Source organism: Caretta caretta, chromosome 1 (assembly GCF_965140235.1).
Source record: "Caretta caretta isolate rCarCar2 chromosome 1, rCarCar1.hap1, whole genome shotgun sequence".
In the NCBI taxonomy this organism is placed as follows: Eukaryota; Metazoa; Chordata; order Testudines; family Cheloniidae; genus Caretta; species Caretta caretta.
This window is the reverse complement of record NC_134206.1, coordinates 54,638,689-54,658,922: the sequence shown is the minus strand read 5'-3', so window position 1 is coordinate 54,658,922 and position 20,234 is coordinate 54,638,689. Positions and strand designations below refer to the sequence as shown.

Below are 20,234 nucleotides of genomic sequence, written 5' to 3'. Positions count from 1 at the left end.
GTGTGGGAGTGGCTGAGGACTCTGGCTGGGGGGTCTCGTGATGAGCAGTTTGGGGTGCAGGAGAGGGCTTGGGGCCAAGGGGTTCAGAGTGTGGGAGGGGCCTCTGGGCTGGGGCAGGAGGTTGGGGTACAGAAGGACGGGGTGAGGGCTCTGGGGTGGGGCCAGAGATGAGGGGTTTGGGGTGCAGGAAAGGGCTCCGGGCTTGAGGGGCCGAGGGGTTTGGAGTGCGGGATGGAGTACGGGGTGCGAGCTCCAACCGGGTGGTGCTGACCTGAGGTGGCTCCCGGAAGCGGCCGGCATGTCCGGCTCCTAGGCGGAGGGGCTAGGGGGCTCTGTGCACTGCCTGTGCCTGCAGGCACTGCCCCCGCAGCTCCCATTGGCAGTGGTCCCGGTGCTTGGGGGGGGGCAGTGCGTGGAGCCTCCCTGGTCCCGTTTGTGCCTAGGAGCTGGACATGCCGGCTGCCAGGGAGACTGCCTTAGTCCCGCTGCGCTGCTGACTGGACTTTCAGCGGCCTGGTCAGCAGTGCTGACTGGAGCCGCTAGGGTCCCTTTTTGACTGAGCATTCCGGTCAGAAACCGGATGCCTGGCAACCCTAGGTAATATTGCTGGGCATGTGTCAGAGAGAAAGAGAAGGAGAAAATATGCCTCTGCCAGAATAGCTGCCCTCTCGTGGGTTCAGCGATAGGGCTGACAATTGTACTCCTGATGGCCACCAAGATTAATCGAGTCCATTATCTATACTCCGATTCTACCACAAATGTTATTAAATAAGTTGCATCACTACACTATTTCTTAATAAACAAGCAGAACCCTGCCAGTGAAAATAATCATTTTAGCCCAGTAGACAGAAAAATAAAATAAAAAACGTGTAGTTCATCTCTTCGATCAAACGAAATAAAACTAAAATAAAATGGGCAAGCTTATTAAAAAGCTGCTGTGGAGACTGGAGAAGGTATTTTTTCCCTGCATTCCAAGTTGAGTTACCAGTGAACAGAACCAAAATGCTTCTGGTTCCAGTCTGGATAGAAAAAAACAAAGAAATCAACTAACCATTTCCATATAGTTTGAGAAACCCTATTTTTCCAGTCCTACTTGGGATATGCCATTCAACTGAATATGGAAAACATTCCTTCCATTGTCATAGCTCCATTTTTTAGCACTGCCCACAGAGACTAATCAAAGTAAGCAGCTGTTCCTATTTTAACTTGATGTTATGAAAGCAGGAGGCTAACTGAGAGCTATAAAAGTAGAGTATCAGTTTAAGTGCTATGGAGATACAGAACAGGTGCATTACATATCTATGTATTCCATACTCAGTTGAACTCAGCAGTCACATTATCAGAGTTTTAGTCATTAGCAATACAATAATTAAAATAATATCTAGAATAATTTCTCAGAACGTTGTACGACTTTTAACCTTATGAAGCTGAAGTGGATATTCATAGTTCACTGTCACACTCAGAGCCAAAAGAGAGGGGGGCTGTGGGATCTAGGAAATTGTGTCTAATGCCCTGTAACCACGTCATGCCTGGAGAACATGAGAAGATAGAACAGAGAAGCTGCTCCAAGCGGTACAAGAAATGCACTCTACCAATACCTGATAAAGCTGCAGATCAATAAATCACTCTAACAGCTGTTTATAGAAGTCATTCCTGTGAGCGAAGCAAATCTTTCATGCCTGTCAGCTCTGTGGGGAGTAGACTTACAAGCATCTCTTTTGCAATCGGAAATGTCAGAATGAGCCTGACGTCTGTTTCTGAACATTGATGGTTCCCATGCCAGGATTACAAGAGGTAAAAAACAACCCCTGCCCCCACACACCATTTCTACAGGGTCTCTTTCCATTGGAGAACACTTTATTAGATACTCCAAATATGTTTCAGTGCCAAATCTGTCACAGCACAGATGAAATAGAAACGCACATCAGAAAGGACATTCTCTGTTTCAGGTCCATTTTAGGCACATTTTGCTCATAATTTCACTATTGCAACGCCACTGATTTTAACAAAACAGCCCTAGTGTTTGTGAGGGCAGAACCTGGCCCAGGAAAATGATCTGTTCAGTGGTTCTCAAAGCCGGTTGGCTGCTTGTTCAGGGAAAGCCCGTGGCGGGCCGCGATGGTTTGTTTATCTGAAGCATCCACAGGTTCGGCTGATTGCGGCTTTCACTGGCCGCGGTTTACCACTCCAGGCCAATGGGGGCTGTGGGAAGGGCCAGCATATTCTTTGGCCCGTGCTGCTTCCCACAGCCCCCATTGGCCTGGAGCGGCGAACCACGGCCACTGGGAGCCGTGATTGGCCGAACCTGCGGACACGGCAGGTAAATAAACCGGCCCGGCCCACTAGGGGCTTTCCCTGAACAAGCGGCGGACTGGCTTTGAGAACCACTGCGTTACATGATCCTTGGGATACTATCAGGGACAGCATGAGAGAGTGTGTCCTCATCACTAGGTGTTTATAGCATGAAAAATAGTTAGAGGCAAGCAGTATTCCTTGAATCCTTTGTAATATATTTCTCAGTGACGCAGGATTTTCATGCTAACTATAATTTTGTCCTCCAAGTTGTCCTGAACCTATTTTTCATTGCATTTGTAGGATATATCTCTTCAATTTATCCATGCAGGCTTAACAATGTTATCAACCCCTTATTTACACAATATCAGTTTGTTAAAGTGAAGAGTCAGCCCCAGGAAGGCAGATGGCCAGGTGAGTTAAAGGTAAAATGCAAAGCAGGTTTGTTTAAAAGAATTTGAATGGGGAGGAGAATGGAACGCAGCCTTGACATGTCAGGCCTCTTGAAATGTTTAACTTTTTACTTTGTTGCACAGCTGGTGCCCATACATCCACAAAGTATTCACTTTATAAAATAGTTTTTCTTTTCATCCCTTACTGAATTCACTTATTTACAAAAACAGCTGGGGAGGTGGTGGAAGACTTCTGTTATGGGACCTGACATGTTTAAGGAAAAATCACAAGTTGATTATGCTAGCTGAGCTTGAAAAACTGCCATGAAAATATATATTTCTTTTTATTTGCAATTTATACTGTCCAGCGAATTCATCAGGAAAACTAACTCACAGCTCTGAGGTCCCATTTTGCTGAAGCTAGATCTAGTGAAGATGGAAAAACACCGGTTCTTTAGAGTAAAAATTCGTGAACTTCCGTATACAACTCACGGTAATAAAGTGATAGCTTTTAAATGAATTTTTACATGGACCATCTAAACATCTCAGCCTACACCATCTGCACTAGAAATATGAGCTGAACAGACTGGAAGGGAAATCTTTTTCAAACCCTGGCTAGAAGCAGCCTCTCTGTTGCAGAGTGAAATACAACTGCTCGGCTGTATTCCATTACAGTAGCTTCAAGCTACCAATCTGTACATTCAACATTTTAATGTACTTTCTTCATCTTGTTGTTTCTGGCAGAGACTTACTTTACTTGATATTGTTAATAAAATTTGTTTGAATGATAATTTTCTTGAGCCACCATGTCAAGCCTGGTAATGGACTGAAACAAGAGAAAGTAACTTCCACAAATAAGCACATGACCAGAACCACAAATTGTCTGGCTCTAGAATGTAATTACAACAGGAGGAAATAAGATCAAATGATACTCTATCAAATAAATCCAGGCTGACTTTTTCCCCCTATATAAATTAAATATGAAAAGGGACACCAACTTTTCTTAGCCCCCCCATTTTTAAACTTCCTTTCAAAAATAATACTTTGTACTTCTATAGCACCTTTCATCTGAGGATCGCAAAGCTCTTCAGAGTCATTAATTCATTAAGCTTCACAACATCGCTGTGCAGTATTTAAGGAACGTATAGGGGTCATAACCCAGCCTATATCTATGGCTTGGATCTTTCAAGTATGTCAGATCTATTGTTTTAAGAGCTTTATATACTGTAAGTGTATATACTTTATATATCTTGAATTTCAGACTTTGGCTTACTGGATTGTGGAGTGTTGGCACAATGAAAACTGTTGCTAACTATAAGGGCTGACCTCAGCTTTAGCCAGAACACAGTTCTAATTTAGACTAACTGGTGTAGTGCCAGGAGATCAGAGTGCACATTTTCAGATGTAGGTTCCTAAAGTTAGGTAGCTATTTAAGTGTCATTTAGACACTTAAATAAAAGTGGTTTGATTTACAAGAAGGGATGAGCACATGCAATTCCCACAACCATTAGTTGTGGACTTGTGGGTGCTCAGCCCCTCTGAAAATCTCTATGAAGTACTCTGTGTCTCTCTGCTTCAAGAATGCCTGGCAAGAAACTTCCTAGCCCCTCTTCCCTGTCATCATGGTACAGATTGAAGGAGGCTGTGCTTGTATCCTCACACAGGGTTTGCTCCCTCGCAGACAGAGACCCCAAAAGAAATGCTCTGTGTAGGCAGTAGCCACCCATCTGCACAGTGTCTGTGGCTGCTGCACCTCCTGCCCCAGACTGCTTGGAGTGTTGCAATGAAACCAAACAAGTCACCGGTCCACTGACATCATTTCCCCCAGCATGCACCCAGTCTTCTCCCAGTCCCTGCCATGGGTGGAGCTACCACAAAGCAAAGTCCCATGGCATGAAGAGAGTTGCAGACCCCTTCCAGGAAGTCTATCCACTACACCCTCCTCAGCACTACTTTTTCGGCCACATGGGCCAGGTGGGGTGAAGAACCAAGACTTGGCCTTAAAGACACAAACACAAAGAAATCTTCACACTGACTGGCAATTCACCTGCCAACCTGCTCACCTTGCACAAAGAGAAAACATGACCCATCAGGAGCAGTGGGTAATATAATACACCTCTACCCCAATATAACGCTGTCCTCGGGAGCCAAAAAATCTTACCGTGTTATAGGTAAAACCACGTTATATCAAACTTGCTTTGATCCACCGGAGCATGCAGCTCCGCCCCCCTGGAGCGCTGCTTTACTGCGTTATATCTGAATTCGTGTTATACCGGGTTGCATTATATCGGGGTAGAGGTGTACTGCTAAAAGCCAACGGGAGTTCTGCCATTAGCTTCAGTGGGGCCAGGATTTCACACATTATGTTTGCTGGTATTTAGTGGCTATTGATAGTGTTATGAAATAATCAGGTTCAGTACAGGTCTATGGATGGTTAATGAAAGAAAAGGCTTTCATTCTTAACTAAATGCAATTCTTAAGCCATTTAGTCTTAGAGCACATGTAAATCACAGGGAAAATTACTGAACTGGATTCGTTTATTTTGAGACCACTATACAGATAAGAAGTTAACATTTGGTACCTGTCCATCTGTCCCAATGGTGCCTCCACAATCAGTGAGGAGCTCAGACATGTCATAATAGCTGACAAACTCCCATAAACAGGCCTCCAGGTTCAGATTTCGGTAGAAGCGTAAAGTACCGGTGCCCCTGATTGACGCACTGTGTTGGTAGGGAATGGTCTCTCCAATCACATCTGGATTTTTGGTAGCATCAGTCAAGAAGCCATGGTGAGTCTTCACTTCTGTGTAATCCAACAGGTTGGAGCATTTATGATTTCCCACCCTAGTTCCATCATGGCTGAGGGTTAGCTCGAAGTTGGACAGCTCCCTCGTGGAGATAACAGGTAACATGCCTAGAAAACATACGGGTAACTGGTGGCACCGTAACTACATTTTAACATTCAGTTCTGCCAAAATTTGCCAGTCACCAAACACATTATATTAGGTATATTAGACTGTGCTTTGAACATACAGGAGAACCTCACTAATCAATGCACTTTAAAATGTAAACAAAAATGATGTCCGTGCATCTGCGTAGCAGAATGTTGGAAAATAATGACATCTTTGTAATATGAGACGTTGGGTAAAATCAGGTGCCGAAGTCACTTTTTAGAATGGGAGTTTGGGTCCTAAAACAGCTAGGTGCTTTTCAAATTTTATGGGAGGTCTCATTATAAGATGTTGTTCCGGATAAATTATGTTATAATGCATTCATTGCACATTATTAAGATTCATCATAAAATAATGAAAACTGAGCTACAGCTGTTAAGATAAAAGCATAAAGTGCATTTTGTGATACCGTTTTCTTGCTTTTTAAATTGTCTGTTTACTTTTTGGCTAATTAACTGATTTCCTAATCATCCCAGAAAATCAGTTTCTACTGTATCCCTCACCATTCATTAAAATGCTTTAAAAACAGTCATTAAAGTCTCCTAAAACCTCTCTGAAATTGGTAAACATGATTATACCCAGCTTGCAAATGGATAAACTGAGATCTAATTAGGGTAAGTAACTTGTCCAAAGTTGACAGCAAGACTGGGAAAAGAATTCTAGCTGTCTGCTCTAAACACTTTACACTCAAGCTAAATTTAAAAACTAGTTCACCAGTGGCTATTGCCAGAATGTTTAGATGCCCATTCTACTAGAGTGACACTTCCATGTAACATAAACAACTTCTCAGCTCGTATCAACCTCTGTTTTCTGAAAGGCATTCAATAAGCAGTGCATAGGCATCCAGGAGATTTCATTTCCCCCAACACCTGCATAACACTTAATATTTGACAGGATAAATTCATCCCTAGTGTAACTTAATCAGCTTCAAAGGAGTTATATTAAGCATAGATTAGGCCCAATTTGTGTAAACTGCAAATAATTTAGAAGCATTTAATTTTCACATCGAAGAACTTGAGGAAAAGAGAACATCTTGTCAGAAACTGTGACGGAGGTGGTCAGGCCTAGTGGTTGGAGCCACGGCAGTCGGGTTTAGTGCTCAGAGCTAGGTGGGTCACAGCTGGAATCAGCAGTCCACCAGGGGTTGGAGTGAGAGCAAAGTTGCAGCAGGTGTAGGAAAAGGGCTTGAGCAGGTTAAGGCTTGCGGAGTCTACTTCAGCGATGACTCATCACCTTACATTACCCTCCCACCCCCGCTCTGGGTGCTTAGACTCTGCTTGTCGGGGTGTGATTGATGGAATTCACAAAGGAGGTCAGGTGCATGTATGTTAATGGCTGGTTCCCATGAACGGTTCACTGGGCCACACCCTTCCAAATCTATGAGATACATCAGTCATCCTCAGAGGAGCTTGGAGTCCAGGATCTGCCTCACCACATGTTCTTCCTGCCCCTGAACCATGATGGGGAGTGGAGGTGGTTGTGTGCATCCAGGAAAGGAGTTGTCCACATATGTCTTTAACAAGGAAGCATGGAATACTGGATGTATCTTCATGTACACAGCAGCTGGAGCCTGAAGGGCATGGGGTTAATTTGTTGAATCATCTAGAATGGACCTAGGTAATGGTAGTCTAGTTTCCTTGAGGGTCGGGAGGTGCCCAAGTGTTGAGTTGAGAGACATCCTCTGTCTCTGACTGACATGGGAGGATGGTCCTGTCGATGAAGGTCCTCCTTGGCTGAGTTTAAGTATGATTTTAATTCCTCCTTAATGTGGTGGAGGTGTTGAACCAAATCAAAAGCCTTGGAGACATGGAAGGCCCGCAGTACAGACTGATGAAATTGGGGGTGGAAGCCATTGGTGGCACAGAAGGGTCTTTGGAAGGTTTATCTGTGACTGGAGTTACTGTAAGCAAATTCGGCAAAAGGCAAGAACTGGAATCAGTCATCTTGCTGGTAGTTGATGAAGCAACAAAATTATTGTTCTAGAATTTGGTTTACCTTCTCTGTTTGTCCATGCATCTGGGGGTGGTAGGCTGAGGAAATGTGTAGGGTGACTTCCAGGAGTTGGAACAATTCTCTCCAAAAGTGGGAGAAAAATTGTGGCCTATGACCAGGAATAATGTCTGTTGGTGACCCATGGAGCTTGAAGAGGTAGTCAAAAATTAAGTGAGCTGTCATTTCTGCAGTGGGGAACTTTTGACAAGGCACAAAGTGCACCATTTCATAGAATCATAGAATCATAGAATATCAGGGTTGGAAGGGACATCAGGAGGTCATCTAGTCCAACCCCCTACTCAAAAGCAGGAACCATCCCCAATTAAATCATCCCAGCCAGGGCTTTGTCAAGCCTGACCTTAAAAACTTCTAAGGAAGGAGATTCCACCACCTCCCTAGGCAACGCATTCCAGTGTTTCACCACCCTCCTAGTGAAAAAGTTTTTCCTAATATCCAACCTAAACCTCCCCCACTGCAACTTGAGACCATTTGGGTAAGAAGGTCGACAATCACCAGTATAGCTATGCAGCCCTGAGAAGTGGGGACATCAGTGATGATGTCCATTGAGATAAGATGCTCATGGTTGGGTGGGGTTGGAAGCAGGATCAGGGCACCTAGCGGTTTGGTATTGGGGGGGAGGGTCTTCGTCCAGCTTCACAACTCACTGGAAGCACGACTTGACGGAGGAGAATAGTTTGGGCTACCACTGTTCAGCTTTGCTGTCTACCCATATGTGAAGTGGCCTGCCAGAGTGGAATCATGGTATAGCTGGAGCACTGGGAGACAAGGTGGTCCTTCAGGGACATAAATGTGATCCTTGTACCAGAGTATCTTGTTTGTAACAGAGAAGTTTGGGTCAGAATTGGCTGACATCCATGTCACCACAAGCACATCACTGGGCATAAGGATTTTACAAGGGTCAAAAGATTGATGTTGGCCAGTATGTTTACAAAATAGCAAGGCTTCAATAAAGGGGAGATTTGTGAGGGTTATCACCCTTATCTAGGTACTCCCCCTGATGGGATAATGCATTGGCTCTCTTATTTCAGGTTCCGGTCTAGCAGACCAGGGTGAAGTTGAATCTAAAAAAGAAGAGGAATCTAATGTATCTGATGCTGGTTCAGGGCTGTGGCAGTTCAGAGATTTCCAGATTTTTACGATTTGTGAAAACCTGGACTGGAAAGCCTGCACCTTCTATGGTGGTGACACTCCTGAAATGCAACCTTGATGACCAGTATTTCCTTATCATAGATTTCTTAATTTTGTTCCTTGAGTATCAATTTCATAGAAGAGAAGGCACAAGGGTGGAGGTCATTTGGGGGCCCATGTTGCTGAGATCTCATTTCCCTGATCTTGTAATTGGAGGCATCTGTTTTGATGAAAAAAGGTTTAGATGGGAACACCATTTGAGAGAATCCATGGATGAATCATCTATAGAAAGTGGTGAACCTTAGGAAGTACTGGATTTGATGGATGATTTTGGGTGTTGCCCAGGTCAAAACTGCAGATATTTTTTTGGGATCCATACTTATTCTGTTGGGAGAGATTGTATAACCCAATAAATCTACTGAGGTGTGATCAAATTTACATTTGTCAGGCTTCCCATACAGACTTGGTTTGAAGATGTTCAAGTACTAACCAGACACACTGGTCATGCAAGGTTTGGTTCTCTGAAAAAATAGGAACATCATCTAGGTAGAGAATGATAAACTGGTCTAGAATATTCCAGAAGATATCATTAACCAAGTGCTGGAATGTGGCAGTAGCATTACAGAGACCAAAAGGCATGACAAGTTACTCAAAATGTCCATGCTGAGTACGAAAAGCTGTTTTCCATTCATTGCCCTCTTAGATGCGGACCAGGTTATAGGTGCAGTGCAGGTCAAGTTTAGTAAAAATTTTAGCTGAGCTGACCCTATCCACTGATCAATGGCAAAGGATATTTTATTTTTGATGGTGATACTGTTCAGTGCTTGATAGTCTATGCAGAGGTACAGGGTGCCTTCCTTTTTTTTGACAAACAAGACTGCAGCTCCGACAGGAGATGTAAAGGGACTGATAAAATTTTTGATAGATTTTCACCGAAGTACTACCATTGGGCCCTGAGTTCATAGGGTAAATTCACCCAAAGGGGATTTTGGCCCCCCGGATAGCGATCTAAGGGGCAGTAGCAGGGCCTATGTGGGTGCAGAGCTGCAGTATTTCTTTTTTTGAATACATCCTCAAAGTCCATGTATTTTGTGGGAATGGGTAAGTTATCCTTACTTGGAGCCTGCTGTGTGCAAAAAATGGAGGCTTTCCCCAGATTATGTCTAATGTCATTGAAACTAAGTTGGACTAGGCACTGATGCTGACAATAATCAGACTCAAACTGAACGTTGTGTGCTCTCCAGGAAATGCCTAGACTGTGAAGGGAGAGTCAGGGGATACCAGGCATGATTGGGAAGTGGACTGAGTCAATCAGGTTAAACTGCATGGTTTCCTGCTGGTTTGAATTACAGTTCAGAGGGGTTCAGTCTGACAGACCACTGGGCCCAAGGAGAGCAAGCTGCCATCAATTGCCTCCACCAAGTTGGGGGCGAGTTTCTTTTGAACTGGTAAGTGATTTGTTTTAGCTACCCAGTATCCATGAAATTGCCAGAGCCTCTGGAGTGCATCAGCGTAAGCTGAATGCAGCTCGCTTCAGGTGTATAGAGGGCCCAAAGTCAGAGTGTCACCTGAAGGCGGGATTGGCCATTGTCCACGATGGTTAGGATACATATAGGTAGCAGAGGGGGTCTGGCCAGGGTACCCGATCCTGTTGTTTCATCTGACTGTCTCTTCTAATGTGGCTGAATTTGCTCATTTTCTCAGACTAGCCAGACAGAACAGGACTTGAGGGGACACATGGTGGCAAAGTGGCCTCGTTCCTCACGGTACAGGCAGAGGCCATTCAGACAACGATATTCCTTATTTTGATCTGAAAGGCACCTTCATGTCATGTCTACCTGCATGGGTTTGGGTCTGATGACTGCCTGGGGGTGTGTGGCACAGGAATAGGTCTGGGCTAGGCAGTGGCCAAGCATGTACCTTTCTTCTTTTCTGGCATTACTTGAACAGTTGGTTGTCAATTTGGATACACAACTCAGTGTTGGAAAGCAATGCCAAGTGGGGATCTACCTGGGCCAGTTCATCTTTAATCTCATCATTCAGGCCTAGACAGAAAAGGTAAATCTGCACTGCTTTGTTCCAGGCCAGTTACCAGGGTGGTGTAGGCTGCAACAGAACGGGGATCTTGTTTGAGTGACAGCAGGGCAACTTCAGTGTAGTGGGTACGATCAAACATAAGTGAAAAGACACAAATGAATTAATCAAAGTCCTGCTCCAGGAGTGGCGATGCCTAATCCAGTGCTTCCTGTCAATAAGCTGCTGATGACATCTATCATGGTTTGTTTTTTCATGTACATTGCTAGGTGTAACAACAATGATGGCAACCCCCCCCCCAAACTTTTGATGGCTCCCATCAAATCTCTCTGGAAGCACGATCTTTGGACCTAGATCTTGGGCTGTCATGGCTGATGGTGTTAGGGGGGCCTGGGACTGCTGGGACATGCAAGCGCAGGAAGGCATTTTCCAATTGTAGCTGGGCCACTTAGTTCTCGAGATCTCGAACTAGTTCTGTCATTTCAGTGGCAGAGGAGCCTAGAGATTTCATTTCGATTGTAGAGAGCACCTGCCAGCATAGAAGATCCATCTTGTTCATTGAGCCCAAGAGAGGTCAGTCTGCTCTGTCAGAAACCACGATGAGCATGGTCGAGCCTAGTGGTCCGAGCTGTGGTAGTTAAGCCCACTGGTCAGAGACACAGAGTCAAGACCCAGAATAAGGAGTCCAGTGTGGGGTTGGAATAAGGCCGAAGTGAGAGCAAGGCTGGAGCAGCACTAGGAACAGGGCTAGAGCAAGAGCAAGCTAAGGTTTGTGGAGTCTGTTGCCATCATCAGGCAGGGAAAGGTTCCAAGTCCTGGAGTGCCATTGAGCAGAATGAGCTGCTGTTCCTCCTGTAAGGCTTATATACCTGCCCTTACAGGTTTCTGGATTGTGGATTGCCTAGAGCCTAGTACAGGAGTGACTCTTCAGTCCATGTAGTTTAATCAGGCTGTAATTCAGGGATGACTCATCTCCTTACACATATATCACTGTGACATACTGTACTATCGCAGGTTCAAATTACACATTCATGGCATTTCTCCACTGTTACAAACACTACGAGATTACACTGTGCTTTTGGCTACTAAGACACTTGCTAAAATAAAATGAAGATGATGTGCACTCTGACCTATAGATGAAATTTTTACATACCATCAATATGAGGCATTGTGATGGTCAGTTTGATGAGATTAGCATAGTCTGGATCTTCCGGTCCAGTGTAGCGCAGCTTGGCAGAGAATGGCTCTGCCCCAACCACACCTGGCACCCGGGGCTGGCAAAGACCTAATGGAAAAGGGAAAAGCAACTTCACTTTGTGTCCAGAAGAAACAACATTTTATTCTGCTTTGCACTAATCTTAAGTTTCTTTTTCACTGTACATACTTTAAAAACTAGACAATTTTTTTGGAATGAAAAGCAGACTGTTAGGAGAATCCAGCATTAACCATAACTTTGAACAGGAATTGTTACCACAGAGGATTTAAGTGGAAATCAGAACTATTTGCCCAAAGTGGATCAAATTTTCAAAACTAGGTGCCTAAATTGAGCATACACATACTCTAAGCATATATCTGTATGCATAACAGGCTTGCAAAGCAAGACACTGTATATGAAAACACACAGGTACCTATTGCACAGAAATGACTGTCTGTTTGCACATGGGACTGTGCTAAATGTGGGGCTATTTGAGTGCTCATTTTTTGAAAGTGTGGTCCATGCATGCATTGGCAGGTTAAAAAAGAAAGTTCAAAATCCTCTTCAGAATGTAGTTTGGTCGCATGGTTAATTTCACTTATTTTGAAACAAGATTTTACTTTTATTTTTAAATGTTTTCCTCATGTTGTACCTGGATTACATCTCTAGAGCAGAGCAAATTGGAAAACAATAGAGGTAAGTTGTTTAGACTCAAATGATTTCTGCAACCATAATGTTGAGGAGGACTTAAGTTTAAACAAGCTTACTTAAGATTATATTTATGCATATTGAACTGTTTGTAAATTAAGAAAACTATAACTCAAATGTCTACTTGTAAACCTGCAGTTAGTTTTCCTCATCATTCCATCCATGAAGGATTTACATTTGATAATTCAAAATATTGACTTAAGGGATGTCTACACTGCACATTAAACCCATCCAGTCTCTGACTCAGGTTTCAGTGCAGGTCCCCCTTCCTTCCATATACCAATAAGTCTGACTCGGGTCAGCAAGCACGCAAGATCCAGGTCCTAGGACCTTGCTAGAGGGGGTGGGTCAGAGCCCAAGTCCACCTGTGACTTGGGTCCAGGCCCTGTCATTTTGCAGTGTGGATGCAGCTCAAGCTGCAGACTTGAGTCAGAAGATTGGTGTAGTACAGTATGGATGCATGACCCCAACTGTGAGACCTGGGTCCAGCAATTGTAAGCCCAGGTTTACAGCGCAGTGTGGACACTCAAACACGGACTTGGAAACACCAAGTCCGCAAGCCAGGGTACCACAGACCCAGGCTTAGTTTGCAGACATACCCTAAGGGTTCAGGGCCATCAGTTGTGAAAAGTTCACCCTGAGAGACGTTTCCAGCAATCAAGGGGTCTATCCATAAATTACATAACACAGTAGAGGACAGGTGGGTACTTAATTCTGTGTTTGTTTCAGTGTTACAAAGTGTTAGAAGAGGGTTGATGGGTCTTGAAAAATCACCAAAAAATGCATTACATAATTTATGGCCAGCCCCCATGTGTCTACATTCAAAACTCAGCCCCAGAACCTGGAATTGGCCAGCACAGCCCCCAGAAAAGTAGGCAGAGCCAGTTGGGGAGTGAGTGTCGCAAGACACTCAGGCAGAATCCCTTCTGGGATGCAGGGTCTTTGCTAGCACAGGGAGGGTGAACTGAGGTCACAAAGCAAAATAAAAAGTGACTAAGTAGAAATTCTATTGATTCAAGCCTCCAGATCCCTTACTCAGTAAAAACTAGAATAGTTTGCTGTGAATAGTTAGCTGGAAAGAACAAACCACTTGGAATTAAAAATGACAAATTCAGGCACAGAATGAACAATATATTCTCTATTATAAATGGCATATTACACAAAATAAAAAAAAATTACTGTAGCAGCAAAGAGAGCAGGAGTGACACAAAGAACTGTCATAATCTCAAATAGGATTTATACAGTGCAACGCTTTGGAATTCTGTTTTGATTGTTTAACAACTATCACATTAAACATAAAAAAAACCCTTTGATTTCTGGTATGACCCTATATTTTTATTTGACTTTTAAAATAGGAAAGCCTGATTTGTCATGTGGAAGATTATTTAAAGGTGTTCAGCAAAGGCAGAAATGTGTTTGTGCTTTTTATAACTCCTTTATGATGTGCAGAGAAGGCCTAAAAGTTTTTTCCGCCTCCCTCCCCATTTCCCCCTGCAGCCTTTCCAATAAAAAGTTTATTTCTTGCTTGTTTTTTACATTAGAAGTTCAGGTTTTATTGATTTTTGAAGGCTCCATGAATGACTAGAGAACAGGCAAGATTATGACATTAAAGATGTCAAGTAAGTGAAAGCTGATTAAGTAAGAGAGAAAGTCATTTTTTGTGTGGTATGCAAGTTTTGCTATAGTTAATGGATACATTACCCTCATCTGTGCTTATTGTTACAATGGGACTCATGAGCTCTAGGCCTTCATTCCCATCTGAATTTACAGCACGAGCTGCACACTGAACCCGAGAACCAGCTTGAAAGTAGATGGAGTCCAGTGTGATCATCTTGGAGGAAGTGAAGAATGTATCAAAGTCAACCTCTCTCATTGGACTGGTCACACCGTCAGGGCCAGTAGGGGCACTAACCAGCCATCGGTATCGAGTCAGCGTGTTATTGATATTCTCGCTGGCACATATTGAACCTGTCTTGTCATAGTCTGTATACTTAGGATTGCAAGCCTGTGGAAAGAATCAGACAAGTTATAATGATCTTATTTATTTCACGATAAAGAAAGCAATTCCAGTAGTGAGAAAATGATCGGGAAATTCAGATAAGGTTTAGCTTTAGCCACTGTTACTCCGGGGGAATTCTGTGCCACTGTGCACGCACAGAATTCATGTCCCCCATAGATTTCTTTGCTTCCCCGCAGAAAAATGACTTTCTGACTGGGGAGCAAAGGAAAGCCACAACAAGGGTCATGTGACTCTCCCCAGCAATATGTTTTGGGTAGCTGGCAGAGAGGTAAATCACTGTGGGGCGGGGGCAGGACCGGGGAAGACACTTCTGGTGGCTCCTCCCCTGTGCTGGGCTCAGCTGCTAGTCTTGGCTGGGCTCGGGAGGACGGGACTTCCTCTTCTTCTGCACAGCATCCGGTGCTGGGTCAGATCCACCCCCAGATTTCTCCCCAGACTGCAGAAAGCTCTGCAAACTCTCCCCCTACTTCCTGCACCCATTGCTCCTCAGCTGCAGGGGAAGGGATCCCTGTACAGGGAGCTTCTCCCCCATCCGCCCAACCCCCATGCATCCAGACCCCCTCATACCCAGACCCTCTTGTCAAGCCTCACCCCGCCCTGTCCCAAGAACCCCCCCGATGAGCCCCATTCCCCCTGCACCTGGACCACACCAACAAGCCACCCGCACCCAGATCCCCACCTCACCGAGCCTCATCCAGCTGCACCTGGATCCATACCCCACTGAGCCGCACTCCTGAGCATTTGGAATTCCCTGAAGAGTCCCATTATCATTGCACCCAGAACCCCTCAACAAGCCCCTGTGCATCCAGATCCCCTCCACACCCAGATCCCCCACTGAGCCACCCACACCCAGATTGCCCCACACAGAACCCTCTCAACCCACACCTGGATCCCCCCACACTAAGCCCCTCCACACTTGGATACTGCCAGTCTGAGCCTGCCTGCCCACCCCAGTGCACCTAGTATGGAGGGGCAGGGACCTGGGGTGTTTCTGGGGCAGGCCAGGTCCTTGAGCTTGTCAGGGTTGGGAGCAGCCTCACCGCTGAGTCCATGTACCGGGAGAGAGGAGGAGCTGCACAATTATCTCCCACTTTTGCGCAGCCGCTGGCCTGTGCTCCCCAATGCCATGCTGGAGCCTCCACATTTATGTGACAAATACAATTTGCAGATTTTTGCAGAATTTTAAAATATTGTGCGCAGAATTTTTAATTTTTTGGCACAGAATGCCCTCAGGAGTACACTGTGGAACAAAAGCACCAAAAAAACCTTATACCGAAAGTGCAAGTTATGGATGGAGAGCTAACCTGTGGCTTTAATCACTCAACAGTCAGGAAACACAACAAAGAAGAATTTTAGTGCAGGGCAAATTTGAAAAAAATATATTTTAAGAATACCCTTTTAGCAACTTATTCTGTTATATCCTTATAAAGTTATAATTGTGCTTATAGGATTCCAGTTTTGATCTGAAATACTGCATATAGGTCAAATTCAGACCTGGGTTATGCAGTCAGTGCATTCAGTAGAGTTGCACCCCATATGCTAAGTCTGATTTGGCCCTTTGATCCAAGTCTCCCAATGTTCAAATGGCATTGTGCACAGATGTGTAACAAAGTTACATAAAAGCTTTTACTGTGATTTAGGAAAACCTTGTCTCGTGCAATCCATAACCTGTGAAGGTGCACATTGAAAAACTCTAAAGGAGATGGATAGAATCCCGACGCAATGTATATAATTTTTTATCTCCACATTCAGTTTACAAAAATTCAGGCTCAGTGCACCAAGGATTACAGAGGACCCTGACCTAATTCACTGCACAGACTGGACAGTGCAATAAATTGACTTTAATGGTGTAGGATCAGAGACTGAATGAGACAAGGGCCATGAGGAAAAAATAGTGTGTAGTCACATAATTAAAGACACAGGACAAGGCCCTTGAGTCTGGCCAAGCTATGGTTGGCACAGGAAACAGGGGTAGGTGGGTGAAGGCTTTCTGTCCCTGTTCTTCCCCCTAAAAGTTGATTTGACCTCCACCCAAGTTAGAGCAGCTTCTATCCTACAGCTTATACTTGCTTGTAATTCACAACAGCAGGGATTGCCGAAGTGTAGTACTTTCTCTGTCCACATTCCTTCCTGTCCCCCTAACACTCCCTCTATTGGAGAGGTGTCTGAGGGATGATGTAGATTTGGCTACACTGGCTCTATGACATGTTCTATTAAAGGGGAATCCCCAGCTGCCCTGTTAAGGCAGATTTTGTGGTAGAAAAGGGCTGGATCATGGGCTGAGAATCCAGCCTTGAATTTTAATGTATGCACACAAGACTCAAGTTTGTATGTGAAACATTAATTTTGGCAATTTGCTGACTTTTGAGTGCTTCCCTTTGGAAGTATAACTTTTTTTAAAATTTATCTTTTTGCTATAAGTATGGTAGTAAACTCTTGCTTGTATACAGCTAATGGTGGACGAAACTCTTTTAAAGTCAGATCCAAAAGAGTATTTAAATGTAATTTCTATTTTTAATATCTAAATTCCTGTATTTCACATTTGTTTTCTTTTTCAAAGATGATACATTTTCATATTATTTACCCAAGCATCTTGTATAAAGAAAATATAGTATCACACACAGTATTGGCAGTGAACAACTTTTCATGATGCAACATACATACCTTAATAAAAATGATTTCTGGAGACATTTCTTATCTATCATTAGTGGCAAAAGTATTTGAAAAAGGTGTTCTATTTTATAATAGCCCTTCACCACTTCCCTCAGGCAGTATACATTGCCATTGTTTCTTTCAAATCACACACCTACTAGCTTTGTTCCCACTTCTCATCTTGATACTCACCGTGATACAGACAACAGGGTAGCCAGCAACTGGACCAGGTCTGTCTTTTGCTCTAGAAGTATCATCATATACCAAAAGAGAAGCAACCTGAGGGACTGAAGGAAAGGTGACATCCGCCATGCTGTTCATTTCTTCAATGTACACAATGGCCTTGGCTGTCTGGCAATTAATATACAGAAACACAATTTTTTAGTGCAAATGTACAAAACCAAGACAACTCAATCTGAAGGCTGATCAGGAAATATTTCCTAGCAGCAGCAGCAGCATTTGTTAGCCTGCAGAATAGTATCCCAAGAGAAATGACAGAAGCACCATGGAAGCACTGGAAAATATAGCACACGATGAGAAACAGAATGGCAACAAAATATTTCAGAGTAGCAGCTGTGTTACTCTGTATTCGCAAAAAGAAAAGGAGGACTTGTGGCACCTTAGAGACTAACAAATTTATTTGAGCATAAGCTTTCGTGAGCTACAGCTCACTTCATTGGATGCATTCAGTGCAAAATACAGTGGGGAGATTTATATACATAGAGAACATGAAACAATGGGTGTTACCATACACACCGTAACGAGAGTGATCACTTAAGGTGAGCTATTACCAGCAGGAGAGCCGATGTGGGGGGGGGGGGGGGAACCTTTTGTAGTGATAATCAAGGTGGGCCATTTCCAGCAGTTGACAAGAACGTCTGAGGAACAGTGGGGGGGGGGGGGGGGGAGAAATAAACATGGGGAAATAGTTTTACTTTGTGTAATGACCCATCCACTCCCAGTCTCTATTCAAGCCTAAGTTAATTGTATTTGAAGTAATTTGCAAACTGGATACAGTTAACTTAGGCTTGAATAGAGACTGGGAGTGGATGGGTCATTACACAAAGTAAAGCTATTTCCCCATGTTTATTCCTCTTCCCCCTCCCCCCCACTGTTCCTCAGACGTTCTTGTCAACTGCTGGAAATGGCCCACCTTGATTATCACTACAAAAGGTTCCACCTTAAGTGATCACTCTCGTTACGGTGTGTATGGTAACACCCATTGTTTCATGTTCTCTATGTATATAAATCTCCCCACTGTATTTTGCACTGAATGCATCCAATGAAGTGAGCTGTAGCTCACGAAAGCTTATGCTCAAATAAATTTGTTAGTCTCTAAGGTGCCACAAGTCCTCCTTTTCTTTTAACAAAATATTTGTGTTTCTCAGAAGGATGAAGGCACGAGGCCTTCCATTTCCTGCCTCATTGTGTCCTTGAGCCACACAGCCATTATGGCATAACTTATCTTTATTGAATGCTGCAGCTTCACATGTCTGGTGGATCTGTGGTGTCTGTGGCTATATATCTTTTCTGCCTGATGATAGGGAGCCAGGCGACAGGTCTTATTTACAATTTATGCAGTGTGACACAGAGGCCCATTAGGGATTCTCTAATCTGTGTCAGAAGCTCTTGTCAGGCCAGACGTACTTCATAACCTAACACACTGTCGTCATGATATATATCCATATAGTGGGATGTAACATATCATTTCAAAACTAATAACTGACTTATTAATATTCCTGTGCTGTGTACATGCAGGGTGTGTACTAAGGAATAGGGATGAATGCTAGAATTATGTTCTTAAAATGTGTTTGGCAAGCAACACACAAGCATAGTCTGCCCTAGACAAAGGAATGTGGATTTGCTGGTCATCAGGCAAAGACAACGAAGGCACATTTACATAAATGGTAAACAATGCCATCAATGTAGCAAGTGGAGGAGCTAGCCTCTGGCAAAGAGCTGAACCTCAAATGATAAGTAATTGAATCAGCTGATTGTTTACAATATTACTGTATTATAAAAGTGTATCAAGCAAGGTCTTTTATGAACGTTAACACCACATTGGTGATTAATATAACCTGAAATGTATGTATTAACACTATATGAGGAATTATGAATACTCACTGATATTACGCTTAAAGTCTATGACCTAACAAAGGGAGAAACAGCTTTTCTCCCAGACAGAAGGGAAGGCAGCTATCTACTTCTACAGAAGGGAAGGCAGCTATCCAGTGAAATTAAGCAAGAAGTGACCAAAAATAATGGAAGCCCACATTTATGGGAGGTCCACAAAAAGTGAAGAATGGTTCACGATTGTCATCCTGTTGCCGGCACCCAGTGCCCAGAGGCAAAACAACAGCAGGGGTTTGTTGCCCGGTGTGCGTCACCCAATCAACACAATGGGGTGGAGAAGCAGAAAAGTTTATTTGGAATTCCAAAGAAAGGCACAGGGAGAGAAATCTCAAATCCTGCACACCAGAGCAGGTCATTACACACACTTTTATATTCCTTAATGCTACCGCACTACATATCAGCCAATCAAAGCTTTGCACAAATACTCTGCCTTCCTTATATGGGTTACAACAAAGTTTATTTCCTGCAACCTCTAACAAGCATTCCTAGCAATTTAAACAACCAGCACATCCTGTCTGGCCTTGTAGCTGTCTCTCCTGTTACCTTTAACTTGGCGTCAGCAAACCTTACACTATGAGGCATTATCTACAACTGCAACATTGTTTTAAGAGCAAAAGAGCTTACTCAAACCAGCCAGGCCTGAGTTCTATTAAGGGGGGTTGACAAGAAGCCCTTAGGCCTTCAGCAGGGAGATTTCCTCGACCCTTATGGCCTTCC

General features: G+C 43.8%; 1 protein-coding gene across 1 annotated transcript in view; it reads right to left on the bottom strand.

The window, feature by feature from the left end:
• FREM2 (FRAS1 related extracellular matrix 2) overlaps positions 1–20,234 on the bottom strand; it is a 216,361-nt gene that overhangs the window by 27,748 nt on the left and 168,379 nt on the right. Inside the window, exons 13-16 of the mRNA XM_048848460.2 lie at positions 17,577–17,735; positions 14,414–14,717; positions 11,963–12,094; positions 5,266–5,597 (exon numbers count right to left, since the gene is read on the bottom strand). Of these exons, the coding sequence (XP_048704417.2) occupies positions 5,266–5,597; positions 11,963–12,094; positions 14,414–14,717; positions 17,577–17,735 (927 nt within the window). The remainder of the gene's footprint in view (positions 1–5,265; positions 5,598–11,962; positions 12,095–14,413; positions 14,718–17,576; positions 17,736–20,234) is intronic.